This window comes from Lontra canadensis, unplaced genomic scaffold, assembly GCF_010015895.1.
Source record: "Lontra canadensis isolate GAN:19392208 unplaced genomic scaffold, GSC_riverotter_1.0 scaffold16, whole genome shotgun sequence".
NCBI lineage: Eukaryota > Metazoa > Chordata > Mammalia > Carnivora > Mustelidae > Lontra > Lontra canadensis.
The window spans coordinates 1,296,340-1,323,251 of NW_022631010.1; the positions used below are offsets into that span (position 1 = coordinate 1,296,340).

Below are 26,912 nucleotides of genomic sequence, written 5' to 3' on the forward strand. Positions count from 1 at the left end.
GATGGAAAGAAACATATTTCTGTCATAAATGAACCACTATGGTTTTATGGTTTTTTGTTTTATGTAACCAAACTTAACTGAAACTAAAAATAGATGATACTAAAGAATCTATTATTTATTTGCATTCTTAAATAATTTTTTCATTTTTAAAATTTAAATTCAGTTAACATATATTATTGGTTTTTGAGGTAGAGGTCAGTAATTCCTCAGCCTTATATAATACTCAGTGCTTATTACATCACATACTTTCCTTGATGTCTAACATCCAGTTACCCCATCCTACCTCCCTCCCCTCTAGCAACCCTCTGTTTGTTTCCTATAATTAAGAGTCTCTTATGGTTTGTCTACCTCTGTGATTTCATCGCGTTTTATTTTTTCCTCTCTTCTCCTATGATTCTGTTTTGTTTCTTAAATTCCACATATAAGTGAGATCATAGGATAATTATATTTCTCTGATTGACTTATTTCACTTGCATGATACCCTCTAGTTCCTTCCAGGTCCTTGCAAGTGGCAAAATTTCATTTTTTTGATTGCTGAGTAGTACTATTCCATTGCATATATATACATCTTCTTTATCCATTCATTTGTCGATGGACATCTGGGCTCTCTGCAGCTGGGCTACTGTGGACATTGCTGCTATGAATAATGGGTGTAGATGCCCTTTCGGATCACTGTATTTTTATCTTTGGGGTAAATAATGATATTTAAATAATTTTTAATTTCATTAAAACCTAAGTGGCCTGAATTTCTAGTTTCTGCTTTACACAAAGTTTTTTAAGATTTTATTTTTATGTAATCTCTATACCCAACATGGGGCTTGAAGGCACAATCCTGATATCAAGAGTCACATGTCGTACCAACTGAGCCAGCCAGGAGTCCCCAAAGCTTTTAAGAAGCAGAAATTATAAAATTCAAAAAGCAACAAGAGATAAACATTGCCCTGATATCAAAGCCAGAGATACTACAAGAAAACTACTGACCAGTATTTCTTATGAACTGATATGAGTCCACAACAAAGTATTAGCAAATTGAATTCAGCAGAATATTAAAAGGAATGTGGGATTTACTCCTGGAATACAAGGATTGTTCAACATATGAAATGTCAATTCTATACACCAGACTTCAATAACAAAGGCAAAAAACCTCCACATGATCATCTCAATTGAGGCAAAAAAAAAAAGAGAGAGAGAGAAAGAAAAAAAAAACACTGATAAAGTTTAACATCCTTCTATGGTGAAAAAAACACTCAACAAAAGAGGACTAGAAGGGAACTCCCTCAGTATAGGAGCCATTTACGAACATCCCACAGCTGACATACTCAATGGTGAAAATGAAAGCTTTCCTTCAAAGATCAGGAACAAGGAAAGGACGCCTGCTTTCTCTTCTACTCAATATAGTATTAGAAGTTCTAGCCAGGGCAATCAAGCAAGGAAAAGAAAAAAAAGGTGTCCAGAAAGGAAGAAGTAAAAATTATCTTTGTTTGAAGATGACATAATCTTCTATTTAGAAAATCCTAAAGATTCCAAAGAACTATTAGAACCAATAAGTACATTCAGCAAAGTAGGATATAAAACAACACAAAAATCAGTTGCATTTCTATACACTAATAATCAATCTGAAAAATTAAAAAAAAAAATCCCATTTACAAACAGCATTAAAAAAAACTCTGGAATTAACCAAGCCAAGGAGAAAAGATTTGTATACTGGAAAACTACAAACTATTGTTGAAAAAGAAATTAAAGGTGACAAATAAATGTAAAGACACCCTATGTTCAGGCTTAAAAGATGTCATATTGTTAAGATGTCAAAACAAACCAAAGAGAAATACAAATTCAATGCAACCCCTATCAAAATCCTAATGACATTTTTTGCAGCAATACAAAATTCTATTCTAAAAATCACGAAATCTCAGGGACCCTAAAAAGCCAAAGCAATCTCAAAAAAGAACTTGGAGATCTCACATTTCCTGAGTTCAAAATTTAGTAAAACCTACAGTCATGAAAACAGTGTAGAACTAGAATAAAGACAACTACAATGACCAATGAAATATAAACTCCAGAAATAAACCTTGCATATATACGGTCAAAGGATTTTTGACAAGGGTGCCAAGATCATTCACCAGTCTTTTCAACAAAGGCTGCTTGGAAAATTGGATCATCACTTGCAAAAAAATAAAGTTGGACCCTTTCCCAATACCATTTACAAAAACTAACTAAAAATGGACCCAAAACCTACACCTAAGAGTTAAAGCTATAAAACTTACATGAATGCACAGATTAGGAGAAAATAATAGCAAATGATGTATCTCATAAGGGATTAATATCCAAAATATAAAGAACTTCTAAAATTCAACAATAAAAAACAACCAGATTCAAAGATGGGCAAAGAAGTTGAACAGACATTTTTTTAAGGAAGATATACAAATATTTGGTCAATTAGCACATGAAAAGATGCTCAAAATCATGAATCATTAGAGAAATACAAATAAAAACTGAGCGAAACCACTTCATAACCATCAGGTTGACGGTTTTAAAAAACAAATAGAAAACAACAACCACTGACAGGAAAAACTGGAACCTGTGTACATTTTTGGTGGCAATGTAAAATGGTATACCCACGGTGGAAACAGTCTTGAAGTGCCTCAAAAAAACAAAAAATTACCATTGACTGAGCAATTCCACTTCTGAGTATATACACAAAAGAAGTGAAAACAAAACCTCAAACAGGTATTTGTACACTCACATTCACAGCTGCGTTATTCACAATAGTCAAAAGATGTCTGAAACAACCCAAAAGTCCATGAACAGATGTATAAATAAAATATGGCATATACATATACACTACAAAGGATTAAAGCATTAAAAAAGAGTGAAATTCTGATACAAATGGTAACACAGATGAACCCTAGAAATATAATGCTAAGTGAAATAAACCAGTCACAAGCACAAATACCATATGATTCCATTTACATGAGAGGTCGAATTCACAGACAGGAAGTTTAAGAGTTATCAGGGGCTAAGGAAAAAAGGGGACAGGAAAGTTATTGTTAAATAGGCATAGAGTTTCAGTATGGAATGAAAGAATATTCTGGAGATGGACAGTGATGGTACTTAATGCCACTGAATTGTACACTTAAAATGGTTAAAAAGGTACTCTATAAAACTCTACTATACGTATTTTGCCACAAAAAACACCTTAAACAAAACACATTAAGCAAAACAAAACAGAAAGTTACTTTAGTAACAGGAGATTTGAAAGAAAGCAGGCATCAGAAATCAGGGATTAATTGGTAAGCAGCACTGTACTGATAATTTCTAAATAACCTTTTTAGTGCTATGTGAATAGATAACAAATATGAAAGATCTCTACGAGAAAATATGGTGATAAATAAATAGGGCAATAAAAAATACAAAATATTTAGGAAATAATGACTTCTGGGCAACCCAACTCAAGAAACAGTGAGAACTGTACTCCCTGCTAATTTAGCTCTTCATAACAAAATTTAGCTCTTCATAACAAAATCTTAGGAATCGGTTTTACTTTTAATCTACAATGTTTAGAAAACTTACAGGGCAGATTTTCCAGTGCGGGGATCGATATAGGTGGTTGTTCTTCTATTGTGGTCCACAAAATACGGAATTCCATCGACTGTGAATCTCATTTCCCAGCCTTCAGGCAAGGGCTTTTCATTTAATTGACTACAAAACATAGGAAAAAATACAAATAAAAAATGTTGAGCTGTTTGTTTCCCAAATACACAAAACAAAAATCACCCATAAATGCAGCATCATTTAGATCACTTAGTCCAGTGTTTCCCATTGTTTACTAGACCTCTCTATAGATATCCTACAAGCATGTTAAACATGTCAATAGATTCATGGAACCACCCTGTTTCCACCCACCTGGCCTGTAATCCCCTCTAATAACCCACCTAAACACCTTTTGGTAACCCAAGTTCTGCCCATTCTGCCTTGGAAGCCTTCATTTTCATCACTGTTTTCAATCCCCAAGAACATCCTTAACCTGGCATCATTCATCTCTCTTTTAAAATTTCATAATGGCCACCAAACTGGTTTTCTTGCCTCTAGTCTCACTCTGGTCCTACATTCATTTCATATTGCTGACAGAGTACTAAAACAGAGCTCTGATCATGATTAACTCTCTTCTTAAAGTGATATTCACTGTTCACACTACCAGTGAATGATAAGCCCTGAACTCTCAACATGGGGCACTCACTCTGCCCTCAGTGTTCCCTTTCAGGTTTAACCCCACACTCTAACTCCAACTCCCTTCCGTGAAGCCTGTTATTTCCAAGTGTAGTGCTACTCACCATTTCCCTTAACAAGACATGATCTGTTATACCTCCAAGTGAAGACTTTCCCCTTGTCCAGAAGATCTTAATTATTCCTCTACTAAAGCAACTCAACTGTTCTTTCTGAAGTATTTCTAACCAGTTCTTAATACCTATCTTTAGACTTTGGTTAATCTCTCTCAACTGCAGTTTGTTAAGAATGTATATATAGTAAGACTGTAAGAGGAATAAGTGAGACAATGTAAGTAAAAAGCTTCACACATAGTAACCCTCAAGTTGTAACTATTAGTATTCCCCCTACTATATACTGATCATTCTTCTTGAGTCTCTCAAAGTACTTCCTTCAGACTGCTAGCACAGCATTTGCCAAGTTTTTCAGCTTTTGTGTGTATGGCAACAACTTTCACCCTGCAAATACTATGTGAGCTTTTTTGTTTTGTTTTGTTTTCTGCTTCTTTTAAAGATTTTATTTGACAGAGAAAGACACAGAGAGGGAACACGAGTAGGGGGAGTGGGAGAGGAAAAAGTAGGCCTTCCACAGAGCAGGGAGCCCAATGTGGGGCTCGATACTAGGACCCTGGCATCACAATGCAAGCTGAAGGCAGCTACTTAATGACTTAGTCATGCAGGCACCCCACTACTTGAGTTTTAAAACAGGAACTAGATTATAAGGCAATAGTGCATTTTTATTTGTTATATATTAAAATAACTGGGGCATAAGCATAAATATTCAAAACTGCTTACTTGTGAACTTAAGATATTTTTGCATTTTAAAATATTCCACTAGAATGGGTAGAGAATTATTGAATACCTCCTTTGTAGTTTGTATTTGTGTGTTCTGTCATAATGGCAACTAGTCTTTTTAACTAGTTAGGTATAAGTGTTCCAAGTTTTTACCCATATTTGCTAGTTTGTTTTCCTCTATTCTATAGTTTCAGATTTTCTCACCTGGTAGGTTCAGTGAGAGAAGGGGAAAAAAAAATGGAAATGTCCAAGTTCATATCAGAAAGGAAGAAGGGGAGGGGTTGGGGGCATTTAAGCTGACTGGTTTTAGAGAGCCACTACTGTTGACAGGATTGTCATCTTCCTCAAATGTACTTCAGAGGAATAAAAGGCTAAGAACCACTGTTCAGAACAGTATTCTGTAAACTGTGTTGAAAGGTTAAGAACATTTAGCTTTATTCACAGAGCTGAACAGAAATGTCAGATAAAATAGATTACCAAAAATTTTTTAAAAGTTAACATTTATTTGTTATAATTTTATTTTCAAGATAAGCTCAGTAACAAACTGTTGTCTTGAAAACAAACAGGATAGAACTGGGTCATTTGTACTGTTTATTAAGATACGATTCTCACTTCAGCTCTGACATTTTAAAAGTCTAAGGGGGAACAAAAAATGATAGTAAATTACAGAAAGGTGACATAGTTCATTCTGTCCTTCAAGAGAGAATTTTACAGATCAATTTAAAATGTTACCTTTGAAATTCTTCTTCCTTTTAGGGAAACTGAATATATTTAAGTTAAATATTAACATAAAAAATGTGACGTTAGTATCCAGAAGCAGATTTTAAATCTAAACTGTATTATCAGAACAAAGGTTCTTAACTTTGAGTCAAGGGATGTGTGAAGAATTAATCATACCAAAAGAGAGGTGTGGCGTCTGCCCTCTGTTACTGGGAGGTGATCGCTAGGCCTCTGGAATGTCCTGCATGTCAGGAATACCTCTGTTTGCTTGGGAACTTTGAACACCAGACAGTCAACAAGTGATTTATGATGGAGGCTTTGGGACACCTCCCATCAACTACAACTTCTGGAGTAACTAGACACTGAAGATATTAGCTCAAACTCTGGGACAGGGCTAGAGACTAAAGGTTAGCAATGCAAGCAGTACATAATGGAGCCCCAATAAAAACTCTGGATGTAAGAGACTCAGGTCAGATTTGCTGGTTGCTAATCCTCCACACATATTACTCCATATCAATTTTGGGTATTTAGAACCTTCTCACATTCTGTCCTGTATTTCTTCCTTCTGCTGCTTGTAATTTGTATGCCTTCCCTATCATGAATGTAACTGTGAGTATAACAAGCTTCAAGTGAGTTCTAGTCTCTCAAGTGAGTTATCAAACCTGAAAGTGGTTGTGGGAACCCCTAAATCCATACCCAGTTGGCCTGAAGTGAGAGCAATTTTGGGGGATCTCCCAGTTTGTGGCTGATGTCTGAAGTGAGGGAATTCTTGGGGAGACTGCTCTCCAACTTTACAGCTTGCCAAATTCCTTGCAGAATGGAACCCTCTGGTGGTCTGATAAATGCACAGTATTAGATTTTATTATGGGCTGAATTGTGTTCATCCACAGATTCCTATATACTAACCATCAGGAGCTCAGAATGTGACCTTATTTGGAAATAGAGTCATTGCAGACATTATCAGTTAAGATGAGATCATACTGGAATACAATGAGCCATTAATCCAATAGGGCTGGAGTCCTTATAAAAAGGGGAAATTTGGACACTTGACACTTGCAGACCTGAAGAATGCTATGCGACGACTGCAGTTATGTTGCCACAAACCAAACTACCAGAAGCCGCAGTGGAGCGTGGTGGGGATGGGGTGGCTGGGTGATGGACACCGGGGAGGGTACGAGTTGTGGGGAGTGCTGTGTACTCACTATAGGTCTGTGATACAGACCTATACCCCTGAAACAAATAACACATTATATGTTAATTAAAAAAAAAAGAATTTCCTTTCTCTTTAGGGCTGGATAATATTCCACTGTATGTATACATCACATTTTGTTTATCCATCCATCTGCTGATGGACACATAAGTTGCTTCTACCTTTTGGCTACTGTCAATAACACGATTTATGAATGTAAGTATACAAGGATGTGTTTGAGTCCTTGCTTTCACTTCTTTTGGGTATACCTAGGAGAACTGCTGGATACATTAATTTATGTTTAGCTTTTTGAGGAGCCATCAAATTCTTTTCCACAGTTGTGCACTGTTTTACATTCCCACCAGCAATGCAGGAGAGTTCCCCAATTTCTCTATATCCTCAATAAGGATCATTGTTTCTGTTCCATGATAGTAATGGATATAAGCTAAGGCATGGAACAAATCCTTTTAGTGCCTTCCAAGGGAGCAAAGCCCTGCCTATACCTTGATTCTAGACGTCTAATCTCCTGAATCTCTTGAACTATGAGACAAATTTCTATTGTTTAAGCCACTCAATTTGTGGCTTTGTTAAGGCAGTTCTAACAAACTAATACAAGTACTATTACATAATGCTACAAAGAAAAGCAAGTAGGGGCGCCTGGGCGGCTCAGCTGGTTAGCGTCTGCCTCTGGCTCAGGTTGTGATCCTGGGGTCCTGGGATCGAGCCCCACATTGGGCTGACTGCTCAGTGGGGAGCCTGCTTCTCCCTTTCCCTCTGCCGCTCCCCTTGCTTCTGCTCCCTCACTCGGAATGAAGGAAGGAAGGATGGGCAAATATATACACAGTTACCAAACATTAAAAAGACAAACTTGTCTTTGAGATACAAACTTCCAGTTATGAAATAAATGTCACAAGGATGTAAAGTACAACAAAGGGAATACAGCCAGTAATACTGTAATAACTTTGGTGACAGAGGGTAATTAGATTTATTAGGTGATAATTTCATAATGTATATAAATGTCAAATCACCATATTGTATACCTGAAACTAATATAATACCTTATGTTAATTATACTTAAATGAAAAGGAAAACTTGTAATAATAGTATGTGTCTCTTTGTCAATATATTAACTAGCAAGTTCTTGCAATATGTGTAAAGTATATTTTGAGATAATTGCAACAACTGCAAAATGCTATTTTAAAAAACACGTATGATTTCTTCTGGTAGGAAGAGTCCAAGGTACTACTAATTCCACTATGGCTGTAGCTTACGATCAGAATGGATGGAAACACTCAATTTCAGGTAAAAGTTAATATAACTGAATCTGCGTTTATTCCCCCTTAAGTCACGTATTCCCTGAATTTTCTCTAGTGATCTCAGGTTGCAAAACCCTGCGTTAGAGCTATTAATCTGGACTTACTAATAATAAATAGGAATTTTAAAATACATAGTATATTTGTATGAACCAATGACTTTTTTCCTCTACTCTCAGGAAACCCACATCTTTTATATACAATAATAACAGTGTAATTTTTTCTCTTTCTAAAGTATATGGGTGAGTAATGTTTAAGGACTTTGGGGGAAGAACTTGTAACTTGATTTTTTCCATAACTGAGTCAGAAATAGGGTACAATCTTCACGAGATTATCTATATACTAGTAACTGAAAGTTTCTTACCCTTGACTTCTGGGATCTTCCCACTGTGTGATACGAGTGTTGTGGTTGACAAAATATACTCTACCATTGCTGTCTGTTCTCTTCTCTTAAAGAAAGAAAAAAAAAAAAAAAAAGGCAAAGCATTAGGGTTGGCATTGTCTTCTTCCACAAACTAAAATAAAATGTGCTGAATTTGCCCATTTCTCATTGCACTGATTTTTATAGCTTCCAAATCACAACTTTAAGAGGTGTGAGTTATTCTTTCACTTTTAAGTTCATATACCTGCTAGAGCTATTAAAATATCATTACATTTTAGAAGCTAAACAGACTTAATTCACAATGTCCTGCCTACAAGACCTTTTTGTTCAATCTAACCAAAGGCAGCAAGAATAATTAACATTTTAACTTTTCATACATGACCTCATTTTATCCTTAATATTAGTCCCAGGCCTAGACAGTTTCATTTCATCTTCATGATAGGGAAACTTGGACAGGTTAAGTGATCTGCCCAAAATCTCAGAATTGAGTAATAATGACAGGATGGAAAGTCAGGTCTCTTTAAGCCATTTTTTGCATACCACATCACCTCCTTTCTTAAAATACAATGGAGGGGAGGGATATAACTTGTTTCTTTGCTATATGCTAGGCATTATTCAACTAGAAGACACTGTTTCAAAATATATCCTCTTCCCTAACTCAGTTCCCAAATCCTAAATATCTAAAGTAACCTTCTATACAAAGGCTGGGCAAAGGGCTCAGTTCTTTAGTTTACTGCCTTTGAAACCGCAGCTTCTTTCCTCCATCTACCTCTTGCTTTAGGATTCTCCTTGTTTTCTTATTCCCATTCTACACAATTTCCCCTGAATTCTTGAGCTTTCTCAGTAAGGTTTAGGAGACATGTAAATATCATTTTCTCTTTTAATAAAAGAAGAGTCAGTCCTTGAAATTTTAATATTAAGTTTGTTGTTTTAAACCACTGAATTCTCTATTCCATTACCAATTCTTCTTCAAAAGATAATTTCTATACCTGAATTTTTTTAGATGTTTCAAAATGAGGTAAGTGAAGTAACGAAGAATATAGAATGGATTCCAATATTTTAAAAAGGATAGTTTCTAAAAATTAGCGATTTCAAATAAAACTTTAAGGTTAATTCCAAGCTGATCAAGTTTGTTTTTTTTTTTTAAATCTCTTATGGTTTGAAAAGTTGGTAGCTATTTTTCAAAAAACATTTATTTAGATCCTTTGTATCTTTCTCTGAGCAAGCTACTGCAGGACAAGTCTTGAGCCAAATTATATAGCTATGTCAAGTTAGTATTTGGTAACTTTCAACTGTTATCTCCAGCACTAATTCCATTATTTCGAGTATAGTGGTAATATGGGAGGTTAGAATGGATATACTGGTGAGTATCCTGAACCCCATCCTAACATCTCAGCTACTTAGATCACTTGAGCCATAATGGAAAGAGAACCCCAAGTATGTGTTACATACAGATAAATGGGATTCTGCATCTTGTGACATATTGTGAATATTAACACTGGCTTCACTGGTCATGGCATCTTGAGTGTGAAAAGTAAAACCAACTTTAAGTCTGTCTCTGAGGTAAAAAGAAGCATCCACAGTGCTACAGCTACATAATAATGTTAGTTAATATTCTTGGCAGTCACATTAAATTAAAAATTTTAAAATATATTTGCAGAATCTGGAATTTTTTTCTATCCAAGTAATTTTTAAAGTAACTTTTATAATCTAAAAATAATACCAAGTGCATATCTGCCACGTAAGTTCAGACTTCAGGGCCAGAGATTTTCTCTTCAAAAGTTAACATGAAGCCGGATAAATTCAATAGAAAACTTCTTTTCTATGTATGTTCTAAGTATATACTGCTGATACCAACATTTCCTGAAAGAAGCTGTGAGAAACAAAATTTCAAAAGGTGGGCGCACTTGCAAACTGAAGGCTCATCTGCTTTTAATGAGAGGAAGTACTGTGACTACAGAGCTGATTTTTATTGAAAAAAGTCACATGATAAACAATACTGAGATTACTGAAGAGCAAAGGGAATGCAGATCAGAGCTCTTCCTGACTTGATGAATAAAACAGTAAAAACCAGAAGCTTCTTGCTGTTCTATGTATTCTTTCACAGCAACTCTCAAAAGGAGAAAATATTTTTATACTTGATGGGTAAAACCAGGTATACAAAGCCCTATTAGACTACACTGTTGAACCAAAAACACTCTTTGTTCTCCAGCCTCTTTAGTTTGCATGTATTAAAAATTCTTCACTGTCAGCTTGTGAGGTGGTAATGTCTAGTCCTAGCATATAAAGCTTGAAAGGATGAGGCATCTGGGTGGCTAGGTCGGTTAAGTATCTGAGTCTTGTCTCAGCTCAGGTCTTGATCTCAGGGTTGTGAGTTCAAGCCCCACCTGGAGCCTTCTCATTGATTCATTCATAAATAAATAACATATTGTGTCACAAAAATAATGCTATTTCAGAATGTAAAAACACGCTATGAATTGGGGTTTTATTTCCTGGGTAAATCCTGAAGATATGTCAGGTAGGGTTTTGTCTGTAACAGTACCAGTGTTGTCACTGGTTCCACAAATAAGGCATGTGCCCCGAAGGCAGAGAGTCATAAAGCAGTGCTTAGTCTAAGTAATAGGGTAATCATGAACTCATCTAGGAAGGGGGGAACATTTCAACTTCAGAAGTGTGAAACCTAAAAATAAGCAGAATGTAAAATAAGGAAAGAGTCTCATAACATGGGTAAGCTGGGATTGGGTCTTTAGAGGCAGTATTTCAGGGAAGAGTTGTTGGCTAGTTAGGAAAAAAGAGAAAGATCCTAACAGTAATAAATTATTATTTATAATAATAAATAAATATTAATTATAATTACTTAATAAATATATTTATTTATAATTTATATTTATATATGTAAATAATAATAAATACAGAAAGCACCGGAGCTTGCAGGAATTTTTTTTTTAATTAAAAAAAATTTTTTTTAAAGATTTTATTTGAGATAGAGTGAAAGAGAGACTGCACAAGCAGGGCAGAGGGGCAGGGGGAATGGGAGAAGCAGACTCCCCACTGAGCAGGGAGCCTGATGCAGGACTCGATCCAAAGACCCTGGAATCATGACCTTGGCTGAAGGCAGACGCTTGATGACTGAGTTATCCAAGCACCCGGAAAAGCCTCTTTGCATAAAGGCAACACAGCCTACAATTCATGCTTCTAATGAGCAAGCGCTAATTTTTTCCTATAACTGGTCTGGAGAAGGTCCATGTTTCTGACAAAAGCTAACTGGTCACTCACTGGTCATTAAGAGGATAATACGTGACCTTCAGATACATCCTTTAATTGCATTAATTTCTCCTCTATAATACAGACATACAACAATTCTAGAAATAAAGCTGGGAAAACCATCCATGTGTAGTAAAAGCAATCTGACAGGCCTGGTTCAATATGCTTTATATAAAGGCAACATTCCCTTTTCTAAAGTTACTTCATACCAACCATGCATTCTCCACTCTGACTCTAACACAAAGACTCTTTATCACATTACCAAGCTTTGGTGAAGACAGAAATTCACAGTTCACTTTCAAATGCCCTCCCTTTATTACATGCTGATAACAATAACAATTTTAAGTATTACTTATCATGTTTTTTACCTCTTTGTCTCACAGAGTGTTAAGGATAAATAACCAAAGGGCAATGGAACTTCTCAAAGGCAAACTTTATGTCCAGTATCATCTACTGCCCAGATTCATGTGACCTTGACACATCCATTTTTCTCCATTCCTCAATAAAGTAATGCTAGAGCAATCTATCTTGGTACCAATGCCTCCCAGACTATCTAGAAACATCATTTTCTGATTTTACCCCCAAGTTATGAAATATCTGCGCTCTTGAAGACAAAACTTCAACTAGTTCCATGGCTGGCTTTACTTAGCTGTTTCCTTCCTTCTTTCTTTTTTTTTTTTTTTTTTTTAAGATTTTTATTTATTTGACAGAGAGAGAGAGAGAAATCACAAGTAGGCAGAGAGGCAGGTAGAGAGAGAGGGGGAAGCAGGCTCCCCGTCGAGCAGAGAGCCTGATGCGGGGCTCGATCCTAGGACTCTGAGGTCATGAACCGAGCCGAAGGCAGAGGTTCAAACCCACTGAGCCACTCAGGTACCCCACGTTTCTTTCTTTCTATACTCTCTTTGACATCCATGCAAAACTTCTATATTGCTGTTTATTCTGAAAACTTGCTACTGTGCTAGGATTCACATATTACCATAAAACAAAAATCTGGTAGGGTACGTAAAATCTATTTATAGAATTTTAATACTAAGATAAATGTACATACCCAAGCAAAACATACCCAAGCACAAAGTCCCACCCTAACATGTTCCCCTTCCACTATTCTTTCAAAATTACATCAACTCAACCAAACTATGAACAGTGTTTTAGAAGCAAAAATGTGGTAAAAATATATAAGCTTTTTATTTTGAAATAATTACAGGATGTTCCAAAATTATTCTAAGAATCTCATGTACCCTTCACCAGTTTCCCCCAATGGTAATATCTTTTATAGCCATAGTATAGTAACTGAAATCAGGAAAGTGAAACTGGTACATTACTGTTAACTACAGACTTTATTTAATTTTCACCAAATTTTAAGCTAAATTCATTAATGTGAATGTATAATCTATGCACTTTTATCCCATATGTATAGATTTGTGTAATCACTACCATGGCAAAGACACAGAACTACTTCACCACCACACAAGAACTACTTATATTATCTCCTGTATTTGCACCCACCTGCCACTGGCTCTGTCTCCTAGCAACTAATCTGTTTTCCATTTCTCTAATTTTGTCATTTTGACTATATTACATAAACTGAATCATATGGTATATAATCTTTTAAGATGGACTTTTTTTCACTATACATAATCCCCTTGAGGTCCATTCAGAACATTCTGTGTATTAACCATCCATTTCTTTTTATTGCTAAATGCCCAAAGTATTTTTAAACTTTAAAAGAGTAAAATAACTTTGAATTCCAAAAAAAATTAATTGTAATAAGACAATCAACTTAGAACTTCTGGGAAATTAATACCTGTTTGGCTCTCTGAATTGAACTGACACATGCCAAAAACTTCCCAGATATTCACTTAAGCAAGAGCAGGCTATCATCCATAAATACCTGATTTTTAAAATGACAAATGCAATGAAAAAAATCACGGGACTTACCCCATCCAGGTGGCAGGGGACCAAGGGGATCAAATTCTTTATTTTGTGATGTAGTAAACAAATCTTGATTCTAAAAAGAATAACAACAACATCAAGAAAAAGGTGAAATAATGAACAACCTAATTAGAACCTTGAAAGCAAGGGTTATGAGCTCTGGTGGTCACCAGTCTTCCCTGGTCATGTGCAATGTAACACACTTTTACAGAGTTCACGTCTTAGAGATAGGTCACACAGTTAATGGATATATGCCAATACGCTCTGGAGGGAAAAAAAAAATCTTTGTAAACATTAATGCTTGAAATTATGAGAAATTCAAATATTACAAATATGTAATCCTTACCCTCAAAAGATCATTTTCTTCTTCAGCCACAACTCAGTAAATTAGAGAAATACATAAATCCCCAAAGAGTCATTTATAAACCACAGTACTCAGGGTCACCAGATGGCTGAGACTAACCTTGTATTTCTAACTCAAAAAGAAGCAGCATATACAAAACATGGGGTATATACAAATATTGTGGAAAGAACTGCGGGAGTAGGAAGAGGAAGCTATCAGATGAGGGAAAGATGAGGGAATTTCAGTTGTAAAGAGTTGATAAATACAGATCTGTAAAGAAGATTTCTTAAACTTCTGTTTCTAATGACCACACTGGTAGAGACAGAAGTCTGGTTAGAAAAAAGGAAACCATTTTCAACCATTAAAATAAGAGAAGCAAAGGTCATAGTGACCATGTAGGGTTAATGGATATGTTTTGGTTTAAATGTATAATAAAGTAGAAATAACATGTGGTCTCTCAGAAAGATTTGGTTAAACCCTTTCCCCTTTAGTAAGATAAAATGAGTAAATAATAGATTCTAACTGCTTTTTTTTTTTTTTTTAAGTTTTTATCTATTTATTTGAGAGAGAAAAAGAGAGAGAAAGCATGAGACGGGTTAGGGTCAGAGGGAGAAGCAGACTCCCCACCAAGCAGGAAGCCTGATGTGGGACTCCATCCCAGGACTCTATGATTATGACCTGAGCCAAAGGCAATTGCTTAACCAACTGAGCCACCCAGGCGCCCCATTTTCTAACTGTTTTTTAAAGAAAAATTATTAATGGAAAAAATATACAAAAAAAATAAGGAAAGTAAACCCTATATACCCAGCACCAAGACTCAACAAGTATTAAGACTTTGCAAAAAAAAAAAATTTTTTTTCCCCTCTTCTTTGCTGAATCATTTAGTCATTTCACCCCTATATATTTTAGCATGTCTTTCTAAAATTTGTGGACATCTTCTTCTATAACCACAACATTGTTAATCACACCTAGCAAAGAATCTATGTTAATTTAATCATCTAATATCTGGTCACTAATTAAATGCCTATGATTGTTCATTCAAGGTGAAATTCAAAGTCCTCACATTACACTTGGTTGAGTCTCAAGTCTCAATCTATAGCAGTTCCCCCTATTGTCTCTGGGTTTTTTTCCCCATGTCACTGACTTATTACAGAAACTGGGTAACTGATTGAAAGTTTTAAAGGATATGACATTCTATCTCTGATTAAACAACTCTTGGAAGACAGACCTATCAAGAATTGGCCTTGCTCCTCCTGACAGACACAATTATGAAAAGCACTGAGAGCAGAGAGACCAGGGATAAACACTTATAAAAAGGTTTAAATACTGGTTATGGAACAGGTCTGAAAAGTCTGGCATATAACAAACTATTGCAGTAATTTTCTAAGGCCCAAGCCTAAGATCCAAGGCTCTTCCCTGGTTAAGTAAATTGGGGACATATACACTGAAGCCATTGGCCAGGAAGAGCAATTACAGTGTTCCAACATCAACCATTTCCATTCTGAGGCTAAAAATGCTAGGTGTAGAGATGTTTGGCTGGCTCAGTCAGTAGAGCATGTGACTCTGGATTTTGGGATTGTGAGTTCAAGCCCCACGTTGGGTGTGGAGCCCACTTAAGGAAAAAAAAAAAAAGCTAGGTGTATGAGAGTCTACTGACCTATAACCAGGGAAACAAAGACTACTTTATAAAACAGACTTTCTTAGCAATATGCCACCACCCCACCACTTTTTAAGCAGCTGATAGTAAGAATGCTTAATTCATTAATTCAGTTAATACTGCCATCTATGTTAAAGGTAACTAAAATAGGCTGTTTAAATTATGATTTAAAACACATTCTATAACAAGAACAAAGTGGAAGAATTTTAAAAAGTGGTCAGATTATTTTTGGATAAGAGTAAAAAAACAAAACAACAAAACAACAACAAAAAACCATGGACAATGAGGTAAAAAGCTGCAATTCAAGGGAGGTTCCAAAGACTCTGAGTATCAAATTGGTGAAGTTTACAATGAAGCAATATATACTGTTGGTGCCCTGGAAATATATGCTAAACCGGTGTTTCAAAACAATGTTTTAAAGATGATGTACTGTAAAAGTAAGATAAAGAGCACATTTACAATGTGGATATGAGGGAATGAAAACTAACATTTCTATCCATTATGTGCCAAACATATTAGGAACTTTATTTTATAGAATCCTCAAAAAAATTCCTCTCAGGAAATTTTGTAACAGATAAAGTAAATGAGCCCTGATGAGGTTAAGCGACTTTCTCAAAGTCATATAGAGAAAGTAACTGTGTTATTAGGACTCAAGCCCAGAAGTGTCTGACTCCAAAGCCCATGTTCTTTCCACTGAACACCTATGTGGAAAATAGCTTTAAAGAAGCAGGCAAACTAGGCATTCAACCCTAGAAGAAATCTGGCCAGGTATATCAAAGCTATTATAATTTAGAAAGAAGGGAAGATGTAAAACAGCATAGGAAAAAAAAAAAATGGGTAGGGTCAGGTAGGCAAGAGACAAATTAATTTCACTTCTAAAACCACTGGGAAGAAATATAATGACTGCTGCCTATAGAAAGTGGCAGGAAAAACCGTTATATGAAAGAATCTTAGTCATAAACTAGGTAGTGAAGGGAAGGCTGGTGATAAAGAAGAATTTGTTTAAATCAGTGGATGAAAGTGTTATGGCGATTAGATCCAAGAAATAGATAAAAATACGGAGAAAAGAGAGGAAATAATGCTCAGAGGACAGAAACTTAATCTGATGTATTCTAACAGGGATGATACCAATGGTGGTGGAGGGGAAGAGATGAAAATGGAGGTCAGCTTCTCCTGAACTCTTGAAGACCTTATTTTCTTTGGTTTTAAGTTCTACGTAATACTCAAACAAATCCCTTTTGTTTGGCCCACAGAATCCTATTTCTCCAAGGACTATTTTCCTCTCCTCAGAGAAAGGATCTGTAATACTTTATGATTTGAGAGACTATAAAATTCCTAGCACCAAAGACTGCATTAAAAAAACATTAATATATTTTGGTGAACTTACAGCTATTTTTGCAATATTACTCTGAAGAAAAATATGTACAACCTTAAACCATTTCCAAAAGGAAATATTTGCATACCAAAGATAATATAGTTTTGAAGCCAGAATACATAGTTAGCATAATCATATAAGGAATTAAATTTCCTTAGTCTCCCAGAGCACTAATTAATTAGGTAAACTGTGCTTTCATGTTACAAAGTGATTCAATTCTGTCACTAGTTCTATATAACCACTTAATAGTCAGGTGCTCTTAGAGCCAAACCTTCAAATATTCTGCCAAGCTAGGGAGTATTAAATTCAGAACTGTCTTAATTCTCTTCAAACCACTTGGGTTTATTTTTATTATCCTTTTGTCCATGGATTTTAAGTTGTCTTAACTTCCTTTTTTATTTTTGACATTAACAAAGCAAAGGAGGTTGAACTTTAGAAGTTTTCAAAGAGTTAAGAATAGATCACATGCACAGAATACTCAAGACAAGATATAAACATAGTATCTATCAACAGCAACAACTGGGTGCACTCTTGTCTTTTAGTACTTAACATTTCATATGCAAAAAAAAAAGGTTAAAAACAAATACTTATTAAGTTTATAGTATAATAGGCTGCTTACCCCATAAATAAATCTCTGGTTAAACTGCTGCATTGCTCCTTGCAGCTGACTACGTTGGAGCTGCCACTGTTCATAGTTCCGGACGGATTCCAATGTTGGCCTCTGCCACGTTGTTGTTCTTGTGAAATGGTCAACATAGTAAATTCGTCCCATGTTGTCAACCCGACGTTCCCAGCTAAATCAGGACAAAACCAACCTAATTCAATAATTACTTGTGATACAGATATGAATTGAACAGGACTTTATCTTGGCCCTGGTGCAGGTTTGGTAAGATTTTACCTTAAATTACTTTTGATTTACCTGAACTCTTTCTATTTTATATGTTTTTAAATGGTCGTTAAGTGAACACAAAAGAAATGCTTTTAAAAATTTCTTTTCTTAAAAGTTAAGATGTATCAAGTTTTAAAAATACAATGCATATTTAGTGGGTAAGTCTCAAAGAGTAATTAAGAAAAAAGTTCTCCCACTTTCTTTCCAATGTTCTTTTGACTGTTGAAATCTTAATAGGAAGGGAAAGAATTGTACATACAGCTTTTCACAGATATCAAAAAGCACTTTTCCCAAAAAATTACAACTGATCATGGGTGCATGGTATTTTTAAAAAAAATTTATTTATTTTAGAGAGAGGGAAAGTATGCAGGGGGTAGGGAAGAGGGAGAGAGACAATCTCAAGCAGACTCCCCACTGACACGCCTGACATGGGGCTTGATCTTACAACCCTGAGATCATGACCTGAGCCTAAATCTAAAGTTGGCTACTTAACTGAGCCACCCAGGTGCCCCTCAAATGGGTTCATAATATTAAGTAAACATTAAAACAATAACTTGTTGATTTCTACTTTGTTGTTTGTGGTTATTTCCAATATTCTCTATTATAAATAGTAAAATAATAAATACCTTTAATACATCAATTTTTTTCTCCCTTTGCATTACTTCTTTAGGATAAATTTCCTAGACAGAATTACTAAGGGTATGTGCATTACTATAGTTATATATACTTTCTGTAAGAATTGCAACTAATTTATACCACCACTAGCAATATTATGTGACAAAGTTCCTCTACAAACTCACCAACACTGGATACTATCTGCTAAATAGTAAGTAAAACAGTACCTTTTAAGTATATATTTGAGATTACAGCAAGAGTAAATATTTCCCCATGTTTGCTACTGACTTGCCCTGAATAAAAATATTTTCTTCCATTTTCTATAATGTAAATGTTAAATGCTTAATATCATGCATTAATATAGACTTTAATTCCCCAACTATTCTGCAAATGACTTCAATATTATATATATATATATAATAGGGACTTTATCTTCATATATATGATGGGGCTATAACAATTCTTATTCAGTTACATTAAAATTAATGAGTTAAATTAATTTATTAAAATCAATTAGAATTAATCTAAATCTAAAACTAATTAAAATTAATCCATTAAATTAAAATAATTACTCTTGAAGAAACTAATTCTAAAACCCTATGGTTTGAGCCAGGTAAAATACAGAAAGGAAAACATGGAAATGGCAAGACCTATGGAATCTTTAGGTCAGAAATGAATAAAAATAAATCATTCATCATGTTCAATCAATTCTCTCTCCTTTCTCGTTTGCACCTACCACAACACAAAGTGAATGCTTTGTGGAAGCTTTGGAAAAGACTGAAAGGAAAAGGAAAAGTAGGAATATAGGGAAGATTCTGTACAGATTAATCTATAGTTCTGAATAAATAACTTTTCTTCTTCTTTAATTCAGATACTTACCCAGGAGGTAGAGGTTCTGGTCTATCCCATGTTGTTCTTTTTTCAATATGATCTACATAGTAAACTCGCCCATGCTGGTCCACTCTCTGCTCCCAACTTAAACAGAAAATTTAAAAAACTGATAAAGCACTTATCTTTGCTATCTTCTCTTATATGACCATATTACAGAATTAAGGCAAATAAGCATGTTAATATCTAAAGAAGGTATCAAAAGAAGTTAGGAATAAAGTAAAAAAATGTTATCCTGAGGATGAGAGTGGATAAGACTTCTTCAGCAGTATCTGCTCAAGAGGTGCCTTATATTTCTGAAGAGATTTGAGGTACATGCACTCAGGAGACAAAGTCTAGCTCAATCTGATCATGGCATATGCAAAACTTGGTGGGGAAAAAAAATGCTGTAATTAATGTTTTGAAATCTGAAGAAAGACTGAGCTAACCGAAAGGCAAAACACTATGTGTGTTATAGAAGAACTGAAATCAGACTAAGATTTTGTCAGATGTGTCTATGCACAGTCTAACAGACAAAATCAGTCTGGTTATTCTAGTCTCCTTGATGGGTTAATTCCCAAAGAGAAGAAGACAGAAATGAACTATCACAATTTAGAAGTACCAATCACTTTGGAAAGCACAAGTTTCTATTTGCTAATCCCTTGCACAAATAATTTTCTATTTTGGTTTCCCATGTAGGTTTCACAAAAGGAAAATGGCCCAACTACCCACAAATAATATCTGTTTAGCAACCAAAAGTTTCACCATGAGGGTTTAATTTATTAAGCCATTAATTTTAATTAGATTCCAAGCTCTGGATTAACAATGCCACAATGTATATATGTACATAAAATATTAGAGTATTAATTTTTAAAATAATTAGTAGAGATTAAAATGGGATCATGAATACTAAATTTCTCAGTTTCTTAAATTATTATTACTTTGCTATAATGACTCCATGATGGAAAAATTTTATTTTAAAAAGTGATTTTTTTCCCTCCTTCAAAGAGAAAGTAATCCGAATTAGGTGTCTATTTTATTACATCGCATTGGTTAACTTTCTATGGTCCAGAGTCCTTCAATTTAAAAAACACAAAACAAACAACAAAAAACCTTTGCCCCGGAAATGAGAAGGTGTGGATTTCTAATGTGGTGAGTTTTTTTGGTTCAGTTTGACTCTAGACACAGCATACCCAAAAATCAATCACCACTGCTTTAGGATGTTTTTTTTAAAGAATGAAGTTCAGTGTTATTGTCCTTATTAGTAAGAACATGCAGAAGCCTAAAGCAAACAGAGTAACCAAAAACAGTTACTTACCCAGGTGGTAGGGGAGCCTGAGGTACAGGATTTAATGGCCGAGGGCCTGAGCCTCCAGATATAGTCAGAGGAATTATTAATCCAGATGTTGCTCCTTCAGATGTATTTGAATTTATATTTGTTGGTGGCAGAGAGCCTGTACTGGATCCATCACTTTCAGAAGTGGCAGATGGGGAACCATTGACAGATGCTATAAAAGATTTGTGGAAAACAACAATCTTTATTTTCAGAATTCCAAATTCAGGATAGAATTTTAACTTTTTAAAAAATAAAAAGGTAGGGGCACCTGGGTGGCTCAGTGGGTTAAAGCCTCTGCCTTCAGCTCAGGTCATGGTCTCAGGGTCCTGGGATCGAGCCCCACATCAGGCTCTCTGCTAGGCAGGGAGCCTGCATACCCTCTCTCTGCCTGCCTCTCTGCCTACTTGTGATCTGTCTGTCAAATAAATAAATCTTTAAAAAAAATAAAAATAAAAATAGAAAGTAAAAAGGTAGATAAATGACAAATAGAAAATTTAAGATATGGATATGCAGGTAAAAATTACTTAAATAAACTTTTTAAATAACCTTTTAGGTTCTATCTATCCAATGGCTTTTTATTAATTATGAACCACATACAAATTCTGATTTTATGATACCATAAGAAATAAAAGCTACTTAAAAAAATAAAAAGGAAAGCCTGATACCCTTTGGTACTTTAAGTTCATTTTGTAATTTTTCATATTTTTAAAACCCTGCAGATCAAAGACCAATTTTTTGATGTTAAAGAAGATCTGTTAAGCTATTGCATTATTACAAATTGTTATAAAGTACGTATTACGTCTTCAAGAGAGACTTGACATAACAATTCCTCAGGGAAGTCACCAATATTTTGACCAAGTAGCATATGATCGTAAAGGCTAGGAATATATTATTAATACATTTTTCTACCAAAAAAGGGGGAAGATGTATAGTTAAAAACAAAGTTTTTTACTAAAATGATTTGTAGATAACTAGTTTACTTTTCCAATAATATTTGGTTTAATTATTTTATATTGTCTGTCTACATACAGAAGGAAATATTAAAGATTAAAGATTCTATTCTGAGTAACTGGAAAAAATGGGTATTCTACCGATAGATGTTTACATTTTTACTACATGAAATATGTTCATTTATTGTATAATTTTTGCTTCAAAATGTGAGTATCATTTAGCATTATTGGGTTACTTGCCATTTCTGTCTTTTAAAAGATAGAATGAAAATAAGCAAGCAGATCCTTGACAATATGATATGCTTATGTCCACACTATTACAAACCCTGCCAAAAAGTTGCAATCTTTTCTATACTGTCTATACTTTTAATAATGCAAATATGATTCTCATTTTTCTTTTTCATTCTCAATAGAGCATTTCCCTCAAGAACTTCACCCTGGAGGAAAAACTTAGGGAAAAGGCACATATTAGTCTACCTATAGAAAGATCATTCTTGGCCAAAACTTAAATGTAAAAATACAGCTAGAAAACTGACCTAAAAGGGTCTCTTGACACTTACCTGAGGTCAATTCCCAAACAGAACATTATTTACAATCACAGTATTGACAGCTACATCCCTAGTGCTGGAATACGTACCTGGTCTACGTGGGGTAGGTGGAGGTGGTCGTGAAGGTCTTGGAGGCCTAGAAGGTTTAAAACCACCATTTGAGAGTGATGGAGAATTATTCCCATTGACCTTCCTATTTTCACCAGCCCCTGCATCCTCAGGCTCATCTGATCCATTTGTGTTTGTTCTGAGTAAGAAAAGGCGAAAGGGAAGGGAAAACGAATGCTCTTTGAATTTAACAAAAATAAGAAGACCAGAACTTAAAATTTCTGGCCAGCTTTATCAAATACATAAATAGCCCTTGGGCAGAGTCTTATATACAACCCTCAGAGCCCACCCAGATAGAGTGAGGGGTTGCCAAAGCACACAGAAACACTTGTGAGTCTTCAAAACTATTAGGTAAGGTGATTCCGATTTCAAGAAAGTCTTTGGAGGCCTTGTATAAGCTAGAACAGAGTCAAATTCTCAAAATCCAAATGTCTTAGGAAGGGCATTATTTTATTAGGACCACAGCTAATATCACCATCCTTTTCCTGGTTTCTACTGGCTCTTAACAGTATTCAGTTTTGGGATAGGGCTGACTGTTCTTTGGCAGAAGAAATACTTTTATCCCAAAGACAAGATGCTTTCTCTCCATCCCAGTAAATGATATATAAAATGTTGAAAATTATTGTTCTGGGGTGCCTGGGTGGCTCACTGTGTTAAGCCTCTGCCTTCGGGTCAGGTCATGATCTCAGCGTTCTGGGACTGAGCCCCGGCATCAGGCTCTCTGCTCAGTGGGGAGCCTGGTTCCCCCTCTTTCTCAGCCTGCCTCTCTGTCTACTTGTGATCTCCCTCTCTCTGTCAAATAAATAAATAAAATCTTAAAAAAAAAAAAAGGAAATTTAGTGTTCTAGAGCAGAGGTACCCACAGACTTTTTTTTTTTTTTTTTAAAGGAGGTTATCATTTCTTCAAACCAATGACATTAATTGAGGGAAAGAGAAGAAAGGGGAAAACAACAGGAAATGTCAAATTGAAAGTCACTACTATGGTCAGCTAAATATAGTTGGTTCCTTTTCCCAGGGGGATCTTGTCATGAATTAGAAAGCAAAGAGTGAATGTAGCCAGTTTGAAGATGCCTCAGTTAAGACTGCTATCTACTACTTGGTAAGTAGTGAACTACTACACAGTATTAATTCAATACTCTACTGGACCTTCAAAATAAGACTGAACAAAGTAAAATCTACTTAATTCAAGAAATCAAAATTGAGAGGCAGCACCAAAAATTAAATCATTTTTAAACTATGTTGCCTTAAAGTTCTTTAGGGCCTTTCTACTTAAAGTAGTCTTTGGAACAGAAGCAAGGGTAACACGTAAGAGCTTATTAGAAATGCACAATCTTGGGGCACCTGAGTGGCTCATTTGCTTGGTTTTGGCATAGTTTATGATCTTGGGGTTGTGGGATAGGAACTGAGCCCTGCATCAGGCTCCAAGTCAGCCTGTCCCTCCCCTCTTCCTCTGCCCTTCCCCTCACTTGGATGCATGCTCTATAACAGATAAAATCTTAAAAAAGAAAAAAAAGGAGAGAAATGTACCATCTTGCACTCCACTCCCAGCACCCACTGTATCAGAACTGGATTTTAGTTAAGATCCTCAGGTGATCTGGGTGAATAGTAGGATATAACAAGACTGCGTTGGGGGTGCCTCAAATGCTTACTTTGGATAGAAGAACAGTTCAGTAATTGGCAGTCAGCACCTGGGTACTGCTGACTGCCTACATGAAGGCCAAGCCACCCCAAAATATGAACTGAAGGCAAGAAGAGTCAGCTTTGACACTGCTACACCTCCCCTAGGTGCCAAGTTCCAAACCCATTTTGAGTAGTATACCTCTTTAAGACTCTAAGTATTGCCTCCCATACTATTTCAAGAGATTACTAATTAGTTCTTAATGTTTTTAAGAACCAATATTTTTTAAAAGACAACAAATGATAGAATGAACCAAAACTATGAAACTGAGGTTTCTAGCTCTGACTCTGCTGTTAAGATTTTTTGTTTGTTTTATTCATTTCAGAGAGATACAGAGACAGAGAGAGCACAAGTAGGGGGAGAGGCAGAGGGAGAAGGAGAAGCAGCCTCCCCACCGAGCTGGGAGCCTAAGATACGGCTCAATCCCAGGACCCAGAGATCATGACCTGAGCCGAAGGCAGATGCTCAACCAACTGAGCCACCCAGGTGCCCCTCTAATTCTGTAGTTACATGACCAAAGAAAAGTTACTTCTCTCTTTTTAAGAGAGGGAGAGTAGGGGTGGGGTAGAGAGAGAGGGAGAAAGAATCTTAAGCAGGCTCCATGCCCAGCAAGGAGCCCATTACTGGGCTCTATCCCACAACCCCGAGATCATGACCTGAGTCAAAATCAAGAGTCAGATGTTTAACAGACTAAGCCACCCAGGCAACTCAGTTACTTAATCTCTTTGTACCTCAGTGCTAGTCAAGTTTTAGGAATACGTAAGTAGGAACATTCAGGGCATGAGGTAAATCTGTTATTACAAAGGTACAGCAAAACTGGTTCTCTTGTTGAGGATTAAAAGCTTGGGAAATTTTGGGGCACCTGGGTGGCTCAGTGGGTTAAGCCTCTGCCTTCTGCTCAGGTCATGATCTCAGGGTCCTGGGATGGAACCACGCATGGGGTTCTCTGCTCCGCCTGCTGCTCCGCTTACTTGTCATCTCTCTCTCTCTCTCTCAAATAAATAAATAAAATCTTTTAAAAAAATAAAAGCTTGGGAAATTTCAACATCCATGCTGTTTACCCTTCTAAAAACTTGGCCTCAGTTTCTCAACATAGTTATCTGACAACCTGGAAATATGACAACTCCTTAAATTTCCTTGTTGGTTAGAATTGCTCCTGCTTCCTAGGTCTTTTAATTTTTTCAACTCTCTCTACCTACAGCCTTCTACTCCTACCTGCCTCCTACTTTATCTTTGATTCACTCTCATTATGACTTTTAACCCCCTCTTAAGTTCATAGTTCATCAGCTCCCTTCAAGTCCCACTTGGGCTCCACCATAGGCTACTACTTCCTCTAGTGCCTTTAATTCCTTCATTATTACCCATTATCCCCTAGCCCCAAGCAATCCTTCCACTACAACTAATCCTTCATTTACCTTTTACTTTTTCTACTACTCTTCTCTGGGGCCAAGAAGTAATGACAGATAATGTTCCGGTGGCAAAATCAGGTGTAATTTAGCAGAGTAAATAAATTAGTTTTTAAAAAAGTACCAAATTAAAGGGGCAGTCTGTTCTATAAAAGGTCCCTGTAAATTTTTCACTGTACCCAGTAAGAAAAAGTCCAGAGGTTTTCATTTCCAATGTCTAACAAGGTAGTCTTTTCTCCTTGCCCCTGCTTAGTTAAGTGCTGCCAAAGTGAGCACTTTTTTCCCTGTTAAAAAGGAAGAAATCACACCTCAAATCTCCTGGGAGCTAAACAATTAGAAATTATGGAGGACTATGACAACTGAACACCATGCATTCACTGGGATTGGTGTACTGGTGTTAAAATTAACAGTAATAAAAAAAATTGATAGTAATCTGGTAAGGCAAAGGACTTTTACTAGGTGCTGTAAAATTAAAGAGACCTACACAAAAAAAACAAAAAGAAATTAAAATTGTGTTTCCTGAGTCTCCATCTTCTTATCCTGGCAGACATCAGTTTCCTAAAGCTTGCTCATTTTAGGGACTGAGGCAACAAAAGCTACAGTTGACCTTATTTAACAACTTCAACTGGACTACCCACACTGCTTGGATATCAATCATTTCCTACCTATCTAATCTACTCTTGACTACTTTCCCAATCTGTAGATGGCTCCGATGTTGCCTCTTCTCTAACATGATGATTATCTACTAACCTTCAACTGTCTAAATGTCTCTGTTCTGCAGGGGCAGCAGGCGCAATGTCCGGCCACAAGGATGGCAGAAGCTTCTGAAGTAGCCCAAAAAGCAGGCCAAGGAAATGTACAAGGAAGATAAGGCACTTAAGCAGAAACAGAGGAGGGGCAGAAAAAACTCAAGGAGCTAAAAGCAAAGGCCGCAGGGAAGGGCCCCCTGGCCATAGATGGAATTAAGAAATTTGATGAAAAGTCAGCTGTCTCTTGTGTCTGAGACAAATGGTGTTCCTTAATTCCACTCCTGTTTAAACATCTGGATTCCCTGTCTGTTGTAGCATCTATTGTCAACTACAGCTAGAGTAAGTCTTAGATCCTGCTATACATTTAAGAATAAACTTCTGTTAAAAAATAATAAAAAATCAATCATAAAAAATTCTCTGTGCCATTAATCACCTTCATTTCTTTATTTCCCTTTTTTGGGGGAAAAAGAAATCTCTTCACTTCTTCAAGGTTAATTTGTGTCCTTGATTTCAGCCTATATCCTCTAGGACTTT

General features: G+C 35.9%; 1 protein-coding gene across 9 annotated transcripts in view; it reads right to left on the bottom strand.

Annotated features, from left to right (window-relative positions):
- Positions 1-26,912, bottom strand: part of ITCH (itchy E3 ubiquitin protein ligase) — a 125,846-nt gene that overhangs the window by 21,627 nt on the left and 77,307 nt on the right. For 7 of the 9 annotated variants that reach the window (XM_032858846.1, XM_032858847.1, XM_032858848.1 and 4 more), the window contains 7 exons: positions 22,527-22,684; positions 20,922-21,111; positions 19,616-19,711; positions 17,852-18,026; positions 13,864-13,933; positions 8,644-8,728; positions 3,571-3,699 (listed from right to left, as the gene is read on the bottom strand). In XM_032858846.1, the coding sequence (XP_032714737.1) occupies positions 3,571-3,699; positions 8,644-8,728; positions 13,864-13,933; positions 17,852-18,026; positions 19,616-19,711; positions 20,922-21,111; positions 22,527-22,684 (903 nt within the window). The remainder of the gene's footprint in view (positions 1-3,570; positions 3,700-8,643; positions 8,729-13,863; positions 13,934-17,851; positions 18,027-19,615; positions 19,712-20,921; positions 21,112-22,526; positions 22,685-26,912) is intronic. The other 2 variants (XM_032858853.1, XM_032858852.1) reach the window with 1 other exon arrangement.